Source organism: Haliotis rufescens, unplaced genomic scaffold (genome assembly GCF_023055435.1).
Source record: "Haliotis rufescens isolate VD_foot unplaced genomic scaffold, xgHalRufe1.0.p SCAF_152, whole genome shotgun sequence".
Lineage (NCBI taxonomy): Eukaryota > Metazoa > Mollusca > Gastropoda > Lepetellida > Haliotidae > Haliotis > Haliotis rufescens.
In genome coordinates this window covers 111601-133814 of record NW_025963838.1, presented here as the reverse complement: position 1 = coordinate 133814, position 22214 = coordinate 111601, and the positions used below count along the sequence as shown (strand labels likewise).

The window sequence follows — 22214 nt, the reverse complement described above, 5'->3', positions numbered from 1 at the left end:
TGTCTGGACCAGACTGTCCAGGGATTGACATGAGCATCGATCCACGCAATTGGGATTCAGACAGACAGTTTATTCAGTATGCAAGGCCATATGGCCCATAGTACTGTTCAGTTTTAACAGATACATAAACATCAACGTGATCTTGAACATAGTATGATATATTCACTTGAGTCTCAATACATGTTTCAAATACATTGCTAAAGATTTGATAACATCTTTATTTGTCGAATTCAACAGAATTCTACAGTATGTAGATAGAAACTTTAATCTAAACGTTATATTTTTCACATATTAAAAGAACATGAAACTCGTCTTCAATCTCCTGGTTGGTACAGTTAGAACATATACAATTTTCAAAATCACTATCCTTGGTTCTACAATATTTATTGACAAGGAAGTTATGGAGAGATATTCTAAGTTTACAAAGAGCTCTCAATAGAGTTTTATCTTGTAATATACTTAAATATTTTTTTCTGGTTGTAACAATGATTTGACACCATCATAATGCTGAAGAGGAAAAAGGAAGTTTGAAGAGGAAATTTGTTGGTGCCAGTTTTGCTTAAAAATATCTAATAATCTTTGGTTAAATGTATATTTTTTTAAAATGTTTTTTTCATTACCAGTGTCATGTGAGATCCATACAAAGTGTCAACGGGCATGTTGACGGGGAATTAGCTCTTGGAGGAATAAAGAACAACATTGACATCACTGTCCCGGAACGCTTTATGCACAACATGTAAATAATGAACAACAATTGCACAATGAGTGGAATACCTGCTCTGACAACACAAACACAGCGATGAGCGGACCTTCCAGTTCATGCATACATGAGGTGAGCGGAGCTACAGCTCAACCTCAGGGTCTTTCCTACGAGCGGCACATTCTGCTCGAGGTCGTCCTTACACCCATGCTCGGATTACTAAGCTTGACTAACACCATGTAATGGTAACACGTGTATAGTAATGAACAACAATGGACAGACAAAGAGACAATGACGTTGCTTTGGACATTGGACATATGGGCGTGATGAACCGACACAGTTCAGGGGCTGATAAATTAAGGCAATAAATGCCATACTCTAAATAGCAGTAGTTAAAGGGACCAAGAAGTCTGTCATACCCGAAAGCTCCACCAAATTAACAACGCTTGTTGTCTGACGTTGATTAATGAATAATTTGCATACTCGTATATGCAAGGGGCCGACGTATGGTTTCTGTAGGAAGTGACAATTTGGAGACGATGGCTTGTGGTATATACAGTTTTACTTTATACATGTAGATATATACATACAAAAGTCACCATGTGCCAGGTCAGTAAATATCATCATTTGAAATAGTGGGGCGGTTGGATAGCCCAGTGGTTAATGCGTTCGCTCATCACACCGAAGACCGAGGTTCAATTCCCCACATGTATACAATGTGTGAAGCCAATTTCTGGTGTACCTCTCCGTGAAATTGCTGCAATATTGCCGCATAAAACCATACTCACTCACTCACTGAAAATAGTGCCACAATCAACAGTTCCGCGTCATGTGTATTTAGAGCATTTTGGACTATGGGTAATTGAGTGATTTTCATTTCGTTTGATGTGAAACATGTTGTATTCAATGAGTGTATTTAGGAAAAAACATCGGATGTATGTTTAAAGACGCCTCCAGCATTTCTTTAGGGCATTTCGCAACAACAGTGAGAGTATAACTTTGTTTCCTTGCATTCGCTTCCACGGAGGAAACTCCTGAACATAGTAAAAGCATGTTTCAATGACTATTGATGTGTGAGCGAGTGTAGTTTTATGCCACTTGAAAGAACAGTCCCACAAAATCACATTTTACCCATGCATGTGTGGAATCGAACCAGTGTCAGTGGTCTGACGAGTGAATGCTCTCACCACTGGACCACCCCGCCGCCCTTGTTATTGTGGAAATAATGGTTAACTTTCCTGTAATGCTGTACACATGTTTCTTATAAGACTTATGTATACATGATTGTATAACATGCATGCACATATATCTGACCCGTGAAGAGCTGGGATAAAATGGGTTTTCAGCAACCCATGCTTGCCATAAAAGGCGACTATGCTTGTCGTAAGAGGTGACTAACGGAATCGATTAGTCAGGGTTGATGCATGTCATCGTATACCAATTGCTTGGTCCATGCTCATGATGTCAATCACTGGATTGTCTGTTCCTGACTCGATTATTTGCAGATCACCGTCATGAAGCTTAGTGCGGCGTTCGGCGTTACACAACAAACATCACATTTATATCTACGATATGATTTTATAACAATACTATTTGAAATATAATTAATGTTGAAATCTTTTGTCTCCAAGGCAACAGGCTTGAGTGAGTGAGTGAGTGAGTGAATGAGTGAATATGGGTTTACGCCGCTTTTAGCAATATTCCAGCAATATCACGGCGGGGGACACCAGAAATGGGCTTTACACATTGTACCCATGTCGGGAATCGAACCCGGGTCTTCGGCGTGACGACCGAACGCTTTAACCACTAGGCTACCCGAAAGCCCCGCAACAGGCTTGAAATGGAATTGAAGGTTGGAATAACTCAACAGTTGTTTAAAATTTATTGACTTCTTGTGAAACGTTGTGTGATAATTAAACTGTTGTAAACTGACGGACGGCATGGTTCGTGTTCAATGCCGAGGTTAGAAACCTTTCAGTATTCCTCATAGAACATTAAGATCAATTAGTTTCTACCTATATTTTTAAGAACTGGGCTTAAATTTAAATGCGAGTCATGTCTATAGCCATCTATCCTTATTTTTAACTGCTTTAGAAGGACATACATATCGTTCGCGAGTTGCGCATATACATGAACCTATTGAAGTGCTTAATACTGAATAGATTTACCTCGCCAGAACCTAATCCCCACAGCTCACAGTGTTCCCCAAGTTATAGTCGCCACACCCTGACCCCCACAACTCACAGTGCTCTCCAAATTGGAGTCGCCACACCCTGAACCCACAACTCACAGCGTTCCCCAAGATAGAGTCGCCACACCCTGACCCCCACAACTTACAGTGTTCCCCAAGTTATAGTCGCAAGACCCTGACCCCCACAACTCAGTGTTCCCCAAGCTGGAGTCGCCACACCCTGACCCCAACAACTCAGTGTTCCCATTGTCGAGACACCTGTGTACTTGCGGGCAGTGTCGAGACACCTGTGTACTTGCGGGCAGTGTCGACACACCTATGTACGAAGTAAGTGACAGTGTCAGGACACCTATGTACTTACGGGCAGTGTCAGGACACCTATGTACTTGAAGGCAATGTCAGGACACCTGTGTACTTGAAGGAAAGTGTCGGGACACCTGTGTACTTGCGGGCAGTGTCGAGACACCTGTGTACTTGAAGGACAGTGTCGAGACACCTGTTTACTTGCGGGCAGTGTCGAGACACCTGTTTACTTGCGGGCAGTGTCGACACACCTATGTACGAAGTAAGGGACAGTGTCAGGACACCTATGTACTTACGGGCAATGTCAGGACACCTATGTACTTGAAGGCAATGTCAGGACACCTGTGTACTTGAAGGAAAGTGTCGGGACACCTGTGTACTTACTCACAGTGTTGAGAAAGGTACTCTTTCGTAAAGTGTTCCCTGGGTTGGAGACCTAACAGAACGGGTGTTGTATTGACGGGTACCCCGAGCCAATAACGGCCAATCTTTTACCCCCACCTTTGCGGGTTAAGGGTGAGGGATTGGGGGTGTGGGGGTTGGGGTGAGGTGGTAAACATTTATTGTCCTTTCCTTAAATATCTAGTTTTCGCAAAACATCTGACAAAAGAAACTGAAACATAAAATATTCACAAAGCCCTGGACATATAATATTAATATTTTCCTCCAGCACATTTACCCATGAATAACATACTGCGTTCATATGCATTATTTACATACCTGTGCAATTTGACATACGTAATTAAAAAGTTAACACTTATCACAGACTTGACTATTATCATCACCATGGCCGAATTCAAAGGGAGCTGAGTGAGTGAGTGAGTGAGTGAGTGAGTGATTGAGTGAGTGAGTGACTGAGTGAGTGAGTGACTGAGTTGGATTTAGCAGTACAGTAAACTAGGTTTATAATGGACACGCTTATTACGAACTGGCCGATATAACGAACTTAATTTTAGTCCCGGCCATATGTTGTATATATATTTGTTTATAACGAACTGTTATTATGAAGTAATATTAGTGGTCCCTTTGAGTTCGTTATAACCGTAGTTTACTGCATTTAAATCCTGTCACAGTGTGTCAGCTTAATGTGGGAGGAAACCCGGTGAGACACATGTCGTATACCACCTTGGAGAAACCCACGAGCACGGGGATGTTGCTGACAAACCAAGGATCATAACTGGAATGAGACTGGGATTCGAACCCACGGCTTGCGGATCCTTAGAAAACCAAGCAGTATAGACTGTGATTGACGTACAAGTGTCGTTGATCATCTTCTTCATTTCGTCCACTTGCCCCGTGCTCGTCATGATCGTCCAACCAACGTCGTCTCACGGTTCTCAAACGACTTCTTCTGAACACACAGGAACACTGTCCGCAACGTTCTGGGTGAATACATAGAATAGATAGAGTACTGTTATCAATGAGAGGGACCTGTCTGTTTGTTGGGTGACAGAAGCCGGTAACATATATTATGAAGTGAAGTGAAAAGGGGTTAATCGTCGCGTTCAAGTTTATATCAGTAATGTCCGTGTGTGTGCGCGCGTGTGTGTTCATGTGCGCGTTTGTGTGACTGCGAGACTAATGTCTTGACTTGACTCCGAACCGATCATTCCTTGTTTTATCCCTTTAATGATGAGCACAGGTAGGATAACAACACGTACGATCTTTAAAGGTTATTTGGAACGTCGTGGCAGGGAATCGAACCAAGGCCATTCCGCTCCCCGGGCAGATGCTCTAACCACTAGACCACAGAGCCGGTCCCGATATTATGAGCATCATCCCACACCGTCAGGGTACGAAGAAACGTTACCAGCTAAATCAAGGAACACGACTAACCGATGCAACAGAGTGAGCAAGATTACTCGATCCTATCTAGTTACTGATATATTCCACCCCACGGCCAAACAGCGTTGTGAAAGAGTTGTGAGTAAGTGTTTGTTTGTTTGTTTGTTTGTTTGCTTGTTTGTTGTTTATCGACGCACTCAGCAATATTCAAGCTATATGACTGCAGTCTGTAAATAATCGAGTCTGGACCAGACAATCCAGTGATTGATATCATGAGCATCGATCCACGCAATTGGGATACGATGACATGCATCAATCAAGTCAGTGAGCCTGACTATCCGATAAACCCATTACGCACTGTTTATAATTATAACTAATAGTAGTATTAAGGCTACAATTGTAATTCAACCGCTGTATTCAGATAAACACACACCATCATGTACCAACACGCACTTGCATTTCGTCTCAACCCAGTGAAGTCATTTGCTTCGCGGAAGAGGAGGTCGACGTCAGAGCCGCAGCTGTCAATGCAGTGTTTTAAGTTGAAAGACATGCCATGCAGTATTATTAATTGTAGGACATGCAGTATTTTAAGTTGAAAGACATGCCATGCAGTATTATAAATTGTAGGACATCCAGTGTTTTAAGTTGAAAGACATGCCGTGCAGTATTATAAATTGTAGGACATTCAGTATTATAAATTGTAGGACATGAATTGTTTCAAGTTGAAAGACATGCCATGCAGTATTATAAATTGTAGGACATGCAGTGTTTTAAATTGAAAGACATGCCGTGCAGTGTAATAAATTGTAGGACATGCATTGTTTCAAGTTGAAAGACATGCCGTTCAGTATGATAAATTGTAGGACATGCAGTGTTTTAAGTTGAAAGACATGCCGTGCAGTATTATAAATTGTAGGACATCCAGTGTTTTAAGTTGAAAGACATGCCGTGCAGTATTATAAATTGTAGGACATTCAGTATTATAAATTGTAGGACATGAATTGTTTCAAGTTGAAAGACATGCCATGCAGTATTATAAATTGTAGGACATGCAGTGTTTTAAATTGAAAGACATGCCGTGCAGTGTAATAAATTGTAGGACATGCATTGTTTCAAGTTGAAAGACATGCCGTGCAGTATGATAAATTGTAGGACATGCATTGTTTCAAGTTGAAAGACATGCCATGCAGTATTATAAATTGTAGGACATGCAGTGTTTTAAGTTGAAAGACATGCCATGCAGTATTATAAATTGTAGGACATCCAGTGTTTTAAGTTGAAAGACATGCCGTGCAGCATTATAAATTGTAGGACATGCATTGTTTTATAATGTAGGACAGGTATAATTAGAAATTGAAGGACATCCAGCATCATAGGTTTAAGTACGACATGCAGTATATACATGTTTCCTACACACCTGTGGTTGATAAACCCAGTTGAGATAACTGTTATCAATCATATGCGAGATCAAATTCCAGGCCTGAGACCTGAGGTCAGATTATGACGTACTACTTTCCTGATTGTATGAAATTGATAAGTTGGTCGTGCGTCAGTCGAATGTTCTCATACATCTGTGTTGAACATGATGGGTTTTTTTATACTGTAAACACCTTGTAAGCCCACAGCGCCAAATATGTCTCTCCTCTTCAACCCTCACTTCGAAGTCGTATAAAATTCAAAATACATCACGCACATTAACACTTCACAGTTTTGAATTCTGTGGAAATTCCCTCTTCTGCGTCATCATCTACTGTCATTTTAGGCAAAGCAAAATTACTGAAAGTGACCTCTGAAAATTAGGTACGTCGTAAACCTCGCCATTTTTTACACATTACTAAATCGACATTCACGGCGTTATGTACTGTGTCTTTAGAAATCTAAATATCGGATATTTATTCGAAGAATTGAATTTTAAAAATAGCATTTCAGTGATCACAGGTGTCGGTGTTTCATCAAATCACTCATTCCAACTTTAATATGTCGCTGATAAGCCTAGAATCGTTTATAATGCTTTGGAAAATACGCGAACACGAACGTTCCGCTATACTGGGTAGTGTTTACAAAATCATTTTTTACGTATGCCGGTTATGATACGCCTATTTATAATTAGATCACGTACATTTCAAACTCAGCTGCGATACATGCATCCCTAAATTCGTCATAAATTATATAATGAAATGGCAAATGGTCTTTGTGACCAATGCAAATTATCTAGATGAAATCAAGCGAAATAAATTAGGTGTGGAAACAAACACTGTGCTCTGAAAACTGCACTTGTTAAAATGTAAACAAAGCAAAATTATTACTTTAAACTGAGTAGCATTTTTTTCATATTTTGAGAGATCCATTCTTCTGAATGGCTCAATTGTTTGAGAAATCCTTGGGAAGAGTATCTCAGCACGAATTATGGAATTAGAAATATATACATTACAATGATCAGGTAAATTCAACCAACATCGTTAACGTTTCCGTCCTTTGTGACGCCATGACATTTGGTGGAAACCTTTTTGTGTTGGGTTACCTTATTTATGAGTAGTAAGCAGTACATCGGATGACGTCACTTATGACCGTGGTGTTATGTATCAATGTGTCATTGCGATCGTGAGAATAGGACACAATGCATAGATTCGATGCACAAAAGGTGCGATTTTAGGGTGTGTAAGAAACAGATTACTGCACTCGTGCCTGTCATATGCCAGACTTTCGCTCGTTAGATACGTTTTGAAACAACTCGTTGAAAGATAAAGGTTATCTGACAGACACTCGTGTGGTAATCTATACAGGACAAAGATTATAAATTGTTGCACATACAGTATTACAAATGTAACAGATACATGTACACACACAAACGCCCGACATTCGCACAAAGTGAATTAGGGTATGATTTCCATGTTATATTAATAATAATCTGTATCATATAATGGGTAGGTGTCTCGGCAGTATAAAGCCAACAGATAAAAACAATATTCGTTGTGGTCATATGCGGATAGAGATGCACATATCAAAGGTCAAGTAGGAAAATTTTCAGTGTAAATAAATAAACATGGCGTCGCCCTTGTCATTCGTCGATCGAGTCCGAATTAACCATCGGGAATCTAGAGAAACTACTTGGATAATTGCTATCATTATCAAAAGAATAGTCTAATATACGGTCAGTGAAAATAAGTATCTAACTGTGACGAGGTTGAGGCATTTTACAAGTTTTGGCAACTTTGGAGATAGAAATAGAATTTTGCGAGGAAACTAGCCAAGCGGGATCAGTTTCCATATCTGTGCCTGTAGACCTCTGCGTCTTGGAACCTTTCCACAAATTAAAACAGTTGGATTTGGCCGAAATATGGTCGAATTGTTACCTTGTTTCGTTTTGTCGCTGTATGTACATCTGACTGCACTTCGTAACGTTATGACAGGACAGGCCGACAGTTAACAACGTCTGACTGTGACCGTGACATCTCACAGACAATGGTAAGAATAGCTTCCCTTTGATAAAGGGCGGTTACTCTATCGGACGGACCAAGGAATAGCGGGGAAAGGCAAGTAAAACCAATTTGTGTACCGGTAGGAAATAGTTGTTTTGCATACATAAAGTTAAGCCAGTGTATAAGAAACAGGTTTCAAATATCAGACGAGTTTAGTGCATGATAGCTCGTTGGAAAGCTCTCCAAATTCTAAGACTTTTGATACAAAAAAACACACACCTGTAAGGGGTCTTTATGGAAAAACAACCGTTTGAAATTAACGTCAGATGCTCCTGTTAAGGTGTTACCAGACGCGCATGCGCGACACCTTGGTGGTTCTTTTAACATAGTTGGATAGCAAATGTTACCCTTTCAATGTTTCCAAAAGAGATTTTGTCACTGCAAAGTGCCTCAAAGGCCTGCACATTTACGCCAAAAACGAACGTTGCCAGGTTTCTCAAACACACAATGCCAAACTCATTCACTTTTTCAGAGTCATGCACATGCCTCAAGTTGTGAATTAGGGTACCTGTCCAGTATAAGCATGCCTAGCATTTTTATGTCAAGGCCGCAAGAAATTATTGGTTACAGTTTGATTGATTATTGCGGGAAACATTTTATAGTTTACATTCTATTTTTTTTTCTAAAATAACTATTTAATACATCTGTGTACAATTACTGTGGAAGGTTGCGATAAACTTGCATCATGCGTTTTCAGTAGGGCTACATGTGTGGAGTATTTCATTAAGTAAAGAAAGTAGGACCACACATATTAGCAATATTTCTAATTCTGTGAACTTGGAGGCAACAAAATAATGTAAAGAGGGATTAAAGTATATTACTGAATTTTATGTGGCCTTAAGTAACATTACCTTTGTTGATCTCAGTCGTTAATGACTGGTTTGGATAGAAAACAAATTTCTTTTCCAGTAAATGGATATCTTGGCTTGACTATGATGTCTTGATCACGAGTGGAGGACATTTCCCCACTCGGACAATTCACGGCACTGGCATTTCAACAAATGGGCTTTTCCCCACACTGTATAATAAAAATGATATAAAACAACAGACATGTAATTTTCAATACAGTTTTATTTTCAAGTTGCCACACCTGCCTCTTGATAGGGATGACACTGGAGATTGAAACAAAATCGATGTATGGTGGACTTGATCATGTTAAGGTCGAACAAACAATGGAGCTCAAATTCTGTTTAAAATCAGAAGAATTTAGACATGTTATTACAATTACAGCACTTGATATTTCAATTTGCCGCAGTTTGCTACAAATTGCCGCACCTGCCTTGCAAAAGGAATGACAGAAATTGAAACAAAATCGCTTTTTTATTTCCTTTAACATGCGGGAGTTAGGAATTGATCTTGTTAAGGTCGAATAAACACTGGCACTCCAAATCTGTTTAAAATCGGAAGAATTTAGACATGTTATTACAACTTATGGCACTTGGTATTTCAATTTGCCGCAGTTTGTTACAATTTGCCACATCTGTTTTTCAATAGGAATTATAGGAATTGAAACAAAATCGCTTTTATATTTCCTTAAAGATGCTGGAGGTTGGAATTGATCATGTTAGGTTCAAATAAACACTGGAACTCGAAGTGGTTATTTCAATTTGCCACAGTTTTTATTACAATTGCTGCTATTTGTGGCTACACTGTCAGTTACCTCCATGAGGTAATATACTGAACCACAAAAGAAACGTCATCATGGACAGAAACTTTATTTGTCCAAACACTGTAAACATACTTTGAGAAGATGGAGTGAGAGATGTTATTTCAATCTACCGCACTTGGTATTACAATTTGCTGCAGTTTGTTACAATATGGCGCACCTGTCTTTCAATACTTATGATAGAATTTGAAACAAAATCGCTTTTTTATTTCCTTAATACAAATATTAAGAATTTAATGTATAGTCTTTATCAATTCAGTCGTTTCAAAGTCCGGATTCTGATTTCCAAACAGTTTAGTCGCACATTTTAAATGTCATGCATGTTTCCTTGTTTATTTGAATATACAATGAATAATATTTTATTACAATTAACCGCAGTGGTTATACAAATTTGTGGCAGTAATTATTACAATTGCCGCAGTTTAACATATTACAATTTGCCGCAGTTTTTATTACAATCTACCACAGTGTGTATTACAATTTACCTCTATATTACATTTTACCGCAGTGTTATTACATTTTAGAGCAGTTTTAATTTTTTACAATTTACGTCGTAACATGTGGTTTAAGCAATAGTTTATGACCAGTTAGAATAGGCAACACATACTTGTCGTATGAGGCGAATAATGGGATCGGGTGGTCAGGACCGCTGACTTTGTTGATGTATGTCATCATATCCCAATTGCGTGGATCGATGCTCATGATGTCAATCACTGGATTGTCTGGTTCAGATTCGATTATTTACAGACAGCCGTCATATAGCTGGAATGATTTAGAACGCGAAGATGTCCGACTATTCACAAACGACCGTGGAATTTAAAAATTAAGATATAAGCGGCAAGTAATACATAAAATACTAAACTCGTATCTGACGAGCGAAAGCGAGTCATATATGATACCTATTCACTCGTTTAATAAAACTGGTATTTGACAATTTCCAATCCTTAATATGTGACATGTTACGTGATAAAACATTTGTAAACTTTGTACATTTACATGTACAGTAATCACAAGTTTAAGAAAAGGACACTGTTGTTATTATTGTGAACGTAGATATTCATATCAGTTCTAACACGCTTATGATAAGAGATTTTTCCGCGTCATCGCCCGGAAGTGACCTGCGTGTCAACAGTGAAAGAAGTCTACAGTCCAGGTGGGTGTGTTGTCTCTCGTCTCTCACATTTTCCCTCTACACACAGAAAACTGTTTAATTTGCAGGGTCAAAACTTACATGAATATATGAATATGTCACGATACTGTCAGGGTGCAAGTCTTGAAACCCTATACTGTCAACAGTGTATAGAAATGATTGTGTTCCCGGGTGTAATAGAGGTACGTGCAGACATGTACTTGCTCACGCTACACCAACAAGTTTTTTTTTTGCCTGTTGTTTAACGCCGCACTCAGCAATATTCCAGCTATATCACGGTGGTCTGTACATAATCAAATCAGATATTTTTTTTTTAAATTTAACAGTCGTTGTGAATAGTCAGACATCTTCGCGTTCTAAATCATGTTGTTTGTTTGCTGTTTATCTTCGCACCCAGCAATATTCCAGGTACATGACGGCTGTCTGTAAATAATCGAGTCTGGACCAGGCAATCCAGTGATCGACATCATGAGCATCGATCCACGCAATTGGGATACGATGACATGCATCAACCACGTCACCGAGCCTGACCACCCGATCCCCGTTAGTTGCCTTTTACGACAAGCGTACTCGCCTTTGACAGTAAGCATGGGTTGCTGCAGATTTATTCTACCCAAGATCTTCATTGGTCGTGTGAGAAAGGTAGAGCATGTGCAGATAAGTACGTGCTAACACTACACCGATAGTGGCTGTATTTAGACGACAAACACCTGAACCTACTGTGTGAGATAGGAGTAAGGTCTTTTTGTCACTTTGTTATCGTGAGTCATGGAGTTGTGATGCTTATCATGAGTACACTTACTGGTGTAATGTCACTTGTAGGGTAGGGTTACTGTATATATCCAATTAATGGCCTGAGTGCTGCATAGATAGCCGTTGATCAGCCAGTTGTACATAAAGAGAGAATTAATTTGCGAATGTTTTGTGTCGTGAGGTGAGCCGCGTTTAAACGTCGCGTTCAAGATGATTGCACTTATATAGCGACGTGCATGTGTGTGTGTGTGTGTGTGTGTGTGTGTGTGTGTGTGTGTGTGTGTGTGTGTGTGTGTGTGTGTGTGTTTGTGTTTGTGTTTGGCTGCTTGAACTAGTCCGGACTAATGCCAATATCATAGTTCTAGCCAACTGAGAGACCATGCCGCAGTTTAACATGAATACCCCACTTCGAAACAGTCTCCCAGCAGACTAATGGTTTTTGTCCCTTAATGACAAGTGCCAGGCAGGGTAACAACAAGTACCACCTTTAACTTCTTTGGGTATGATGCGCCTGGGAATAAAACCCCGACTACCGCCCCTGGGGCGGACGCTGTACCTCTAGACCACGGAGGCGTTCCTGATATTAGGTTCCACAAAGTGAAATAGAGTTTATAAAATCCTGCGATGATGATAATAAGATATCGTTTTATCATGCATGTTGAAAGAATTGGTGCTGTATCTGAACGTAAACGTATGAGGAATGTTTCTGGATGTGGGCACCATGTGGGCTTGTGTGCATCAATGGGTTCCTTAAGTCGAATAGGTGCTTATTAAGCCTAAGTTCAAGAATATGTAAAATATCCTGCGTAAAATAGTGCAATGTTTGATGTATTTGAATTTTGGTTGTTTTATTTTGTGGATATTTGTAGTGTTTAATGTCACACTCGACACAGATCAAATTGGTTGTGTTCTACATTAAAACATTTGTCTACGTGTCTTTGTCATCTTGCATATTGTGTAGATGAGTGGACTTCACACAGTGTATCCATGTTGGAAATCGAACACGATACGCATTTTAACTGGCCTTAATGATGTGTGAGTATGTGAGTGAGTTTGGTTTAACGCTGCTTTAACAGTATTCAAGTTATATCGTGGCGTGTCAGCTTAATGTGGGAGGAAAGCCCGAAGTGATGCAGGTCTCAGATGTTTACCACTTCGGTGAAACCCACGAGCACGGGTATTGTGCTGACAAACCTAGAAACATAATCGGTATATACCGGGATACGAACCCACAATCATAGGTTTCTGGCGTGCCCAAGGGACGCAACTTTGTGCCACGAATCGCGGCGCCTTAGATGATTGGGCGACCCGTGCCTCTAATTATGTGTGACATAGGATTGATATGAACATATGATTTGGGTTGATTGTGATAGGAGAAATTTAATTAAAAAGTAGATGTTTTAAGGCAACAGTTTGTATTTTCATACAAAATAACAGTGTCTATAAATGACAGAGAAATGAGCCTATTAGAGTGAGTAAGAGAAGCTCAACAGGACCAAAATGCTTGTCTGAGGGATCAACGCAGCCAGTGACCAGATGGTTACAACATTGTTCCATGCATTGCATAGAAGGTCTCAGAAGAAACCCATAAAATTAGCCAATTCCATTGACAGATACTACATATTCAGAGAGACTCAAGTGGATGTTTCACACCACAAACGTCGCATGGTTATGCATCCTACACACATACAATTGACATATGTATCTCAGTATTATTTTGTGTCTTTCAGAATGGACACCTTCCCGAAGTGTTCCGTCTGTCATAATGAGTTTACACTGAAAGGTCCAGTCCCCTTCTTACTGCCCTGTCTACACGCCGTGTGTGAGAAGTGTGTGACATCTGCGGCTGGCGGTGTGATATCATGCTCTACATGTCAGAGGGAGGTCAACCTCACAGACACAAGTCTCCAGAAAAATGCAGTCAGACAGAAGGAAATATTCCACCTGACAGTCAAACATCGCCCCACAGAGCTCCTCTGTACACATGAAGATGACGGGAACCAGGCTGTGTGTTGGTGTCAGGGGTGTGAAGAGTTCCTCTGTGAATACTGCCAGAACATGCACAGCAGCTTCAAACTTTCAAGAAATCATGCTGTGCACAACTTTGGGGATATAACCCCGCAAAACCTTGAAAATGGAACCCATTGCAGCATTCACGAACGGTATCCACTTGATTTGTTTGACAAAAGCTGCAACATGTGTATCTGTTCCCAATGTAGGAGAGGAAAGCACGCTGATCACGAGGTTGGTTACCTGGATGAAGCTGCTGAAGAAGTTACACAGCGGATTGAACAACACGGGAAAGATCTGTCGGCGTTACTGTCTCGTCAGCAAACACACCTTCAGAGTATCAGACAAGATACACAGTTGGCCAACAGGACACAGGACACATTGAGGAAGACAATAGAACATACCTTCCGGTCTTTGAGATCACAACTTGACCAGAGGGAGAAGGAACTCCTGATTGATCTTGAATGCCAGACGAGGGACACCAAGGCAACTCTACATGCTCTTGAAGCCTCATGTGAAGAGCATCATGCAAGATGCACCGACATTTCAGGTTACATACAAAAATGTCTTCTCTATGCTTCAACATCGGTCCTGCTGCAGCTGGAGACCACTGTTGAGGGGATGACTCGGACCTGCCTAGAAACTCCTTCACCTGAAACACATGATGTACCTGAAGCTGTCTTCAACACCAATGGCTTGTCCAAACTGAAATCAGATATGTCTGGATTTGGTAACATCACTACCTTGACAGAAGATTCAGAAGAGGTCACACCTGAGGGTATGCATATTAAAACAGTTATTGTGCTATATTGATGATATGTGCCCAAATTTTGCTAAACAACTTTATTCATGTGTTTCGTGGTGCTATTCAATGAAAGCATTGTTCTGTCGCTCGGTATTCACAATTTGCTTCTACAATTACAGATAAGCAAACACAAACTAATGATGACTATTTGGTGGACCTGGAACAGAAACACAAAATGGTATGTCTAATTATATGGGGATAGTCGTAGGCACAGGCCCTCAGTCATTTGTTCACCCGCCAATCGTTTTATATTTCATTCATATTGTCTGAATATCTAAGAAGTCTATATCAGAACAACTGAACTGATCAAAGTAGTACCACAAGGACTTTGCAGGTCCAGTCAACTGATGGACATCTTGATCACACAATAATGATATGATTGTTATTGAAAGAATATATTATTACTGTTTGATTAATAAGAGTTCATGTACAGCCCAAAGGTTTATTATACCTTACAGGAGCTTGCAAAGCTGAAGTCAAATATTGCTTCAGACAATGAAAGAACTGAACAACTTCAGCAGCTAACAGACAAGTTGAATGCCGAAGCAAACAACATGAAATTGGTTTGTATATCATTTTGTCACTCATTGATCAGCGAATGGTGAGATTATATAGTTGTTGATACTTCAGAATTGTGAAATAGAGATGGGATTAGCTTACATACTACTTACATGTGCAACCCGTAGAGACATCCACCAGCTATTACCCTATTGCTTGTCTTTTCCAGACTTGATATTGTTGAAGTTCCTGTCACAAGTTAAAGGAGTTTACAACGTCAACACAACTATTTGCATGTATCCTTACTATCCATAATAAAATCCTACTTGGCTTATATTTATTTCATGAGCAGCTATTCACTTTACTTATTTTTAGATGCTAGCTGAGAAAGATATAACCTGCCAGGTCGCCTCAGAAACCATTCATCATCTGCAAACATTCCTGATTGGTATGTACACTGTCTGTGGTCTGTTCTTGGTACTGGTCTTGTTTTCACTTCCTGTCTGTAGTCTGTTGGCGGCACATCCGTTTCCGATGGCGTGCGCATCCAAGATGGCGTCGCATCCGTTTCCGGTGGCGTGCGCATTCAAGATGGCGGTACATCCGTTTCCGGTGGCGTACGCCTTCAAGATGGCGGCACCTCCGTTTCCGGGGAGGAGGGGAAAACCCGGAGAAGCGCACGTAAAAGGTGAACAGGATCGACATTGAAAGAAGCGCGTCAAAAATCTTTTGTTGTTGTTGTTGTTGTTGTTGTTGTTCTACACATAGACGTGGGGGTGGTGGTGGTGGTGAAGGGAGGGAGGGAGGGAGGGAGGGAGGGGGTGGGTTCACGGTGTGGGGGGTTGGAGCGTCATCAAAGCAAAGGAGGAAAGTTGTCTTTCGGGAGAGATGGGTGGCCCTGAAAAGGGCCGTTGGAAAACAAACTGGAAACAAGCTGGACAAGGGTTGTCTCCATGATTACATTACTTTCCTTGATCTCGATACTAGATAATAATATGGACCACCCCAACAGTCGGGTATGTCAATTCCGCGTTGAATAGTTTGTTGTAATGCTGACATAGCCTCAGACTTGTTCTTAAACTAGTGTGGGCTCTGCGATAGGATCGTCTCCGATTCACCCCGTGGGTAGCCCACTATTGTCTACAAATAGACTTTCATCCTCCGCTGGCATTGTTGACTGTTGGTCTGGCACATCAGACAGCTGCATCGAGACGACATGGTTGATCTCTCCTGCAGTGCTCGACTGTGACGGTGTGCGTGGCTTCGCTCTTTTTATAGGAGAGGCTCTGACACCCTGCTTCCTGATTGGTCGAAAACGCATTGTGCTGATGGGTTCGTTCCGACACTTGGTCTGAGCCCCGGTTTTCTAAATCGGACCGACCGTTGTGTTTCTTTTTTTCATAAGAAATTGTATGGGTCATGGGAGAGATAGGAAGAAAAAAATAACAGATAAAAGAGAAAGGTCATGCTTGAAAAGATCAGTTGCCTGGTGTCAGTCAGCCAGAACACAGGATGGCATCACATGATCATGAAGAGGTCATGACCAGCCCTTTGACCCTACGCCATCCTTTTACGATGTTCATTGCGGGACCCACGGGATCAGGAAAAAGTTCCTTTGTGAAATTATGTATGGAGCAGATGCATCGCCCCGAGGTGTTGGATACGTCACCCCATCGCATCCAGTGGGTGTACAGCGATTGGCAACCGCTTCATCATGAACTGGAAGAGATGGCAGACCGCTTAGGGGTCGCTCTTGAGTTTGTCCACAGCATGATAAAGCGGATCGTGCCTTGCCCGAAAAAGGGGTGGCCCCACATTGGCTGGTCATCGATGATTTGCTGGGGGACAATACGAAAGAAGAAGAAACCGAAGTGCTGCGATGGTTCACCAAGAAAAGTCATCACCGGAACACATCTGTGCTGTATCTCACTCAGAACTTGTTTGCTCAATCGCCGCAACATCGCACCATCAGTCTGAATGCTCACTACATGGTCCTCTTTAAAAATCCGAGAGATGCATTGCAGATCGACAGTCTGGCTCGCCAGGTGTTTCCAGGCAAAGTTCCTTTTCTGCGTGAAGCCTATGAAGACGCTACCCGAGAGCCTTACACTTACCTGTTCTTGGACTTGAAGCCCACAACGTTGCAAGACCATCGCGTACGCGCCTGCCTGTTTTCGAGATCCGAATTACCCCTCGTGTATGTGCCGATCCTATGAGATGAAGAGACTTTCATAAAAGGAGGTGAACCCTCAGACCTTCCTTCAGTTGACCTACATCCATCATGGGGCAAAGACGGAAACAGGTTCATCCTACAAAGGGAAAGAACAAAGACAAAGAGATGGTGAATGATGTCTATGACAGTATGGTCTCCCCCTCATCGCTACAGGGACTTGTGACCTCTGTATTTCACAAGACTCCTTCACCTCCAGGATCGTCTCCCTCTTCAATGGTACCCGTGAACATACATCGTCAGCAGCAGCCATCACCACGTCCTTCAACATCATCAGCATCTTCGCCACCCTCGTCACCACATGATCTTCAATGCTTTCAACCTCTGCAACAGCAACAGCAGCAGCAGCAGAAGTCCACGCCAGGTCCGTCTTACTCTTCGATGGTACCCTTGAACAAGCATCGTCAGGAACAACAACGGCCTTCCTCATCAGCACCCTCACCCCCACTCGATCTTCAACGCTTTCAACGTCTGCAGCAGCAGGAGCCCCCACAAAGGAAGAAAAAAGACAAGAGACCGTCTATTTTTCCGACAAGGGATGCGACAACCCTTGCCGTCAAAGGAAGAAATTGTCTTTTGCAGTGGTTTGCGATTGTCGCGCGGAACCTGAGAGCAGGACACATCCAATTGAAAGCTCAACATAAGACGTGGTTGCAGAGTCATAATGATACCCTGACTAAAATTGTCAATCCATGTTTGCCTATGGATGAACGTCTTGACTACCTGATGCAACGCAGTGGTAGTGGAACACTTGCAGGGGTCTTGACACGCATTCTGTTGCAATGGCAACATTTTCTTCAAGCACCACTCCTCAAACAGGGTAACACAAGGCGCCACCGACCTACAACAACAACAACGATGACTACTAAGCCAAAAGTAAAGGCTCATGAAAATGTCATGAAAGCATATCAAGCTGATGCTCTCAGACGATTGGTACACATGCGGACCCAAAGAAAGTCCAAGAAGGCAGATCAACAGTTGCAACTCCCTCCTGCCACTGCCTGATAAAAGAGAGAAGCTGCAGATCAGGTGACTCATTCAGGCTAACACCTCCATGCAAGAAAGATGTCTCAGTGCCTCAGGAAACAGAAACATGCTCTGTGTCATTTGTGTGCTGCCGCTCCAGCGATGTGCAAAGCCATTCTCAAACATGCTCCTACTGATCTCATCCGTGCCCTTTGTGAATGTGTGGTGAACTTGTATGCAGGCAATATTCCCATGACCACGACGCAACGTCAAAACTTGCAACCGCACGGTAAAGTCTTGATTACGCTCATGAAAAAACAAGTACCTCTAAGCAAGAAACGTAAACTTCTTCAACATTGAGGAGGGTTATTAGGAGGACTCATACCTCTTATTGGTTCTGCCCTAGCCTCTTTGTTTGGAGGAAAGTAATAAATGGTCTGACACCAGGAAGACTGGGATGAGTGTGTGGTGTGCCACCATGAATTACGCACGCAAGATGGTGTTGGTGTCTGAAGACACATGGCAAAGTCTACAGGCCACCAAACAACGTCATCGTCAGACACTTCATACCCCTCTCTTGGAAAAGAAACGTCTCCAAAATTTGGAAGAGATGTACGCGTTGCAGAGGTCACAGCAGCCTTTTCACATGCGGGAACAAGAATATAACCAACTGTTGCAACACATGCTAGAGTTGCAGCGCCAACAGCACAACAACAACAACAGAAACAACAACACCATCAAACCACTACAACCCAAAGTGACACCACCACCACCACCGTCAACACCATCAACAATGGACACCACAGGTAGACCTGCCCCTCCTCAACAAGTGATAGACGAAGTGGTCATGAGTGTTCCTAAAGCCATGTCCAGTAAAGCCATGAATTTGATGACAAGGGTTCAAAACAATCCCGACTTGAGTTGGACTCCAGAGGGAACCATTAACGTGGAAGGGAAACCTGTCCCTGGCACACACATGGTGGACTTGATCAACGATTTAGTGCGTCACCGGAAAACCAAAGAGGGACCTGCAGGTTGGACCATTTTGAATCACCATTTGGCCAACAGTCATGTCCCTCATGAAATAATTGGAAATCCTCAACGATGGCAATGGATGCAGAAGCAGCAGCAGCAACACCATCCTCATGCCACACCAGAAACACTCATAACCCAGTTCTCCCTCCCCACGTTCTCCCCGCAAAGTCACAAAGAGAGAAGAAGAAGAAGGAGGCGGCAGCTGGATCCACAAGCGGAAGAAGAAGAAGAAGAAGAAGATGAGATGCCAACCCCACCTCCTTCGTGACAATTGGATCCACCAGTGGAGGAAGAAAAAGATGTGATGTCAACCCCATGGTTGATGACTCCACCTCCATCTGATACCAAACAGGACAGAGTCATCAACAGGTGAGGTTCATGGATACCCTTTAGCACCACCTAAGAAAAAATAAATCTCTCCCCTTCTCTATAAAAAGGCCATTCATGTAGGAAGTGGCATCAGTCTGAGAGAAATGAAGCGACAGACCAAGACGCGACAGCGCATTCTTCCCTCTGCTGCTGCTGCAGGGAAACAAAACAAAGGATTTCCTACTTCCCTTTGGACGGCCTGGTTGGAAAAAACTTACTTTCATCCTGAACATCCTGCAAGTTTTGGAGGCTGGCGACCTTTGTGGAAAGCAGCACGCATCCACGCTCAAGATGCAAGAACCAGTAAAAGCAAGAAGAAAACCATGCCATCGCAAAGTCAAATCAAGCGTTGGTTGCAAACCAAAAGTACCTACACCTTGCACAAACCAGCCAGACGCTCCTTTCCGAGAGACCACTATCGTGTGGGAGGGGTCGATGAACTGTGGCAAGCAGACTTGAGTGACATTATTGCTTTTCAAGACGACAATGAAGGATTCAAATATCTGCTGTGCGTGATCGATGTGTTTTCAAAGATGGCATGGGTGCAACCCCTGAAGGCCAAGAGCAGTTCTGCTTTGACTGAAGGTTTTCAAACCTTGCTGATGCAACAAGCCAAAGATCGACTCCCTGCTTAATTGCAAACAGACAAAGGCAGAGAATTTGTCAACTGTCCTTTCCAGGCTCTCATGACGAAGCATGGCATTCATTTCTACACCAGTCAAAATCCTAAAACGAAAGCAACCGTGGTGGAACGGTTTCAAAGGACTCTGAAAAATAAAATGTGGCGATACTTTACACAGCATGGGACCAGACACTATTTGAAAGTCTTACCCCAGTTGATCAAGTCGTACAACCGTCGTGTGCATCGGACCATTGGCCAGCGAACTGTGGACGTCCTCCCAGGAGATCCCCTGTCAGAAACTCGGGTGTTAGACTACATGGAGGAAAAACAACAACAACAACGGCTTCAGCGCAAAAAGAAAATAACAACACAAAGACTGTCGTCCCCCAAGACAAGATCCCCCTCTCTTTTACTGCCGGGCACACGTGTACGTTTGAACAAAACCAAAGGCACCTTTGAGAAAGGTTATCTCCCCAATTGGACCACTGAACTGTTTACGTGGAACGGTTGGTGACTGGGAGAACACCTCCTGTGTATCGGATCAAAGATGATCATGGTGAAGTCCTCCAAGGAACTTTTTACCCTGAAGAAATACAACCCATCTTGAAAACAGACGATGTGTATGCTGTGGATCGCGTGCTAAAAAGACGTCCAGGACCGAAACAGGGTCAAGAAGAGGTCTTGGTGAAATGGACTGGCTACCCTGCCAGTTTTAATTCGTGGATCCCTGCAGATCATTTACAGATAAAATAAGAAGCATGCTGTCTCTCAGACTCATTCAGAGGGTGGATACACGCGATGACAGAACCGCCACCACCACCACCACCGTCATCACCTCTGCAGAGAAGCCTCTCAGCATCCGTGGGTACCGATGAACCACCCCTTGCTGCTGCACCTCGTCATCACCAGCGCCGACACTCACCTTGGTGTTGTTTTGGCATGGCGTTACCCCGCAGTGAAGTCGTGTTTATTGCTCAGATCATTGTGATATATGGCGTGATCATCATGAGCATGGTACAGTTGGCCTTGGATCACGGAGAGAAACAGTTGTGGACAGCCCTGCTCTCTAGTTGTTTGGGATACACACTTCCACCACCCACCTTGGCCGCCTCACCAGACATACCCACGACGACCCCGTCCACCAGAAGACTTCAACTTGATACCTCATCCACCCAGAGTTTTCTACCCTAACTCACGTCATCATGGCTGCCACCTTTTTTTTGAAACAAGACTCTTACATGACCCTGCCCAGTGATGCCTCCATGGACATCTATCCAAACAACACCGTCAATGCGTATGAAATCAAGTTGCCTTATTCTCTGCATCTGGATCGCCAACAGTGGGAGGTAGGCGTCAGCGAAATTCACTTTCCGATGACATGGTACAACGTCGCCCCACCCTTTGACTGGTTTGCGCTGAACCTCTCACTGAAAAAAGACACCCATGTGTATGAAACTGCATCGCCCACTGTACCCCAGACACAGCATGGTGTCGTCCATTATGAAAGCAAGAAGATTCCTATCGAGAAAGGAGTCTATTCATCTGAAGATTTGGTGAAAACCCTCAACTGTTTGATTCAGAAGCATATTACGGGTGTCTTGAAAGAACAGTCCTCAGACAAAATCCAAAGTGATGGCAGACGATTTGAC

At 42.4% G+C, this 22214-nt stretch overlaps 1 protein-coding gene across 1 annotated transcript; it reads left to right on the top strand.

The window, feature by feature from the left end:
- The first annotated feature begins 13726 nt into the window (after positions 1 to 13726).
- LOC125380445 (E3 ubiquitin-protein ligase TRIM56-like) lies at positions 13727 to 17559 on the top strand. The gene is made up of 5 exons (XM_048396560.1): positions 13727 to 14818; positions 14965 to 15023; positions 15304 to 15408; positions 15719 to 15820; positions 17113 to 17559. Exons 1-5 carry the CDS (start codon positions 13762 to 13764, stop codon positions 17557 to 17559), a joined length of 1770 nt encoding a protein of 589 aa, XP_048252517.1. The 5' UTR covers positions 13727 to 13761.
- The last annotated feature ends 4655 nt before the right edge of the window (positions 17560 to 22214 follow it).

Coding starts and splice junctions, on each gene's coding strand:
- LOC125380445 (XM_048396560.1), top strand. CDS start 13,762: ATGGACACCTTCCCGAAGTGTTCCGTCTGTCATAATGAGTTTACACTG. Junction 14,819..14,964: donor AGAAGAGGTCACACCTGAGG/GTATGCATATTA, acceptor CTACAATTACAG/ATAAGCAAACACAAACTAAT. Junction 15,024..15,303: donor TGGAACAGAAACACAAAATG/GTATGTCTAATT, acceptor TATACCTTACAG/GAGCTTGCAAAGCTGAAGTC.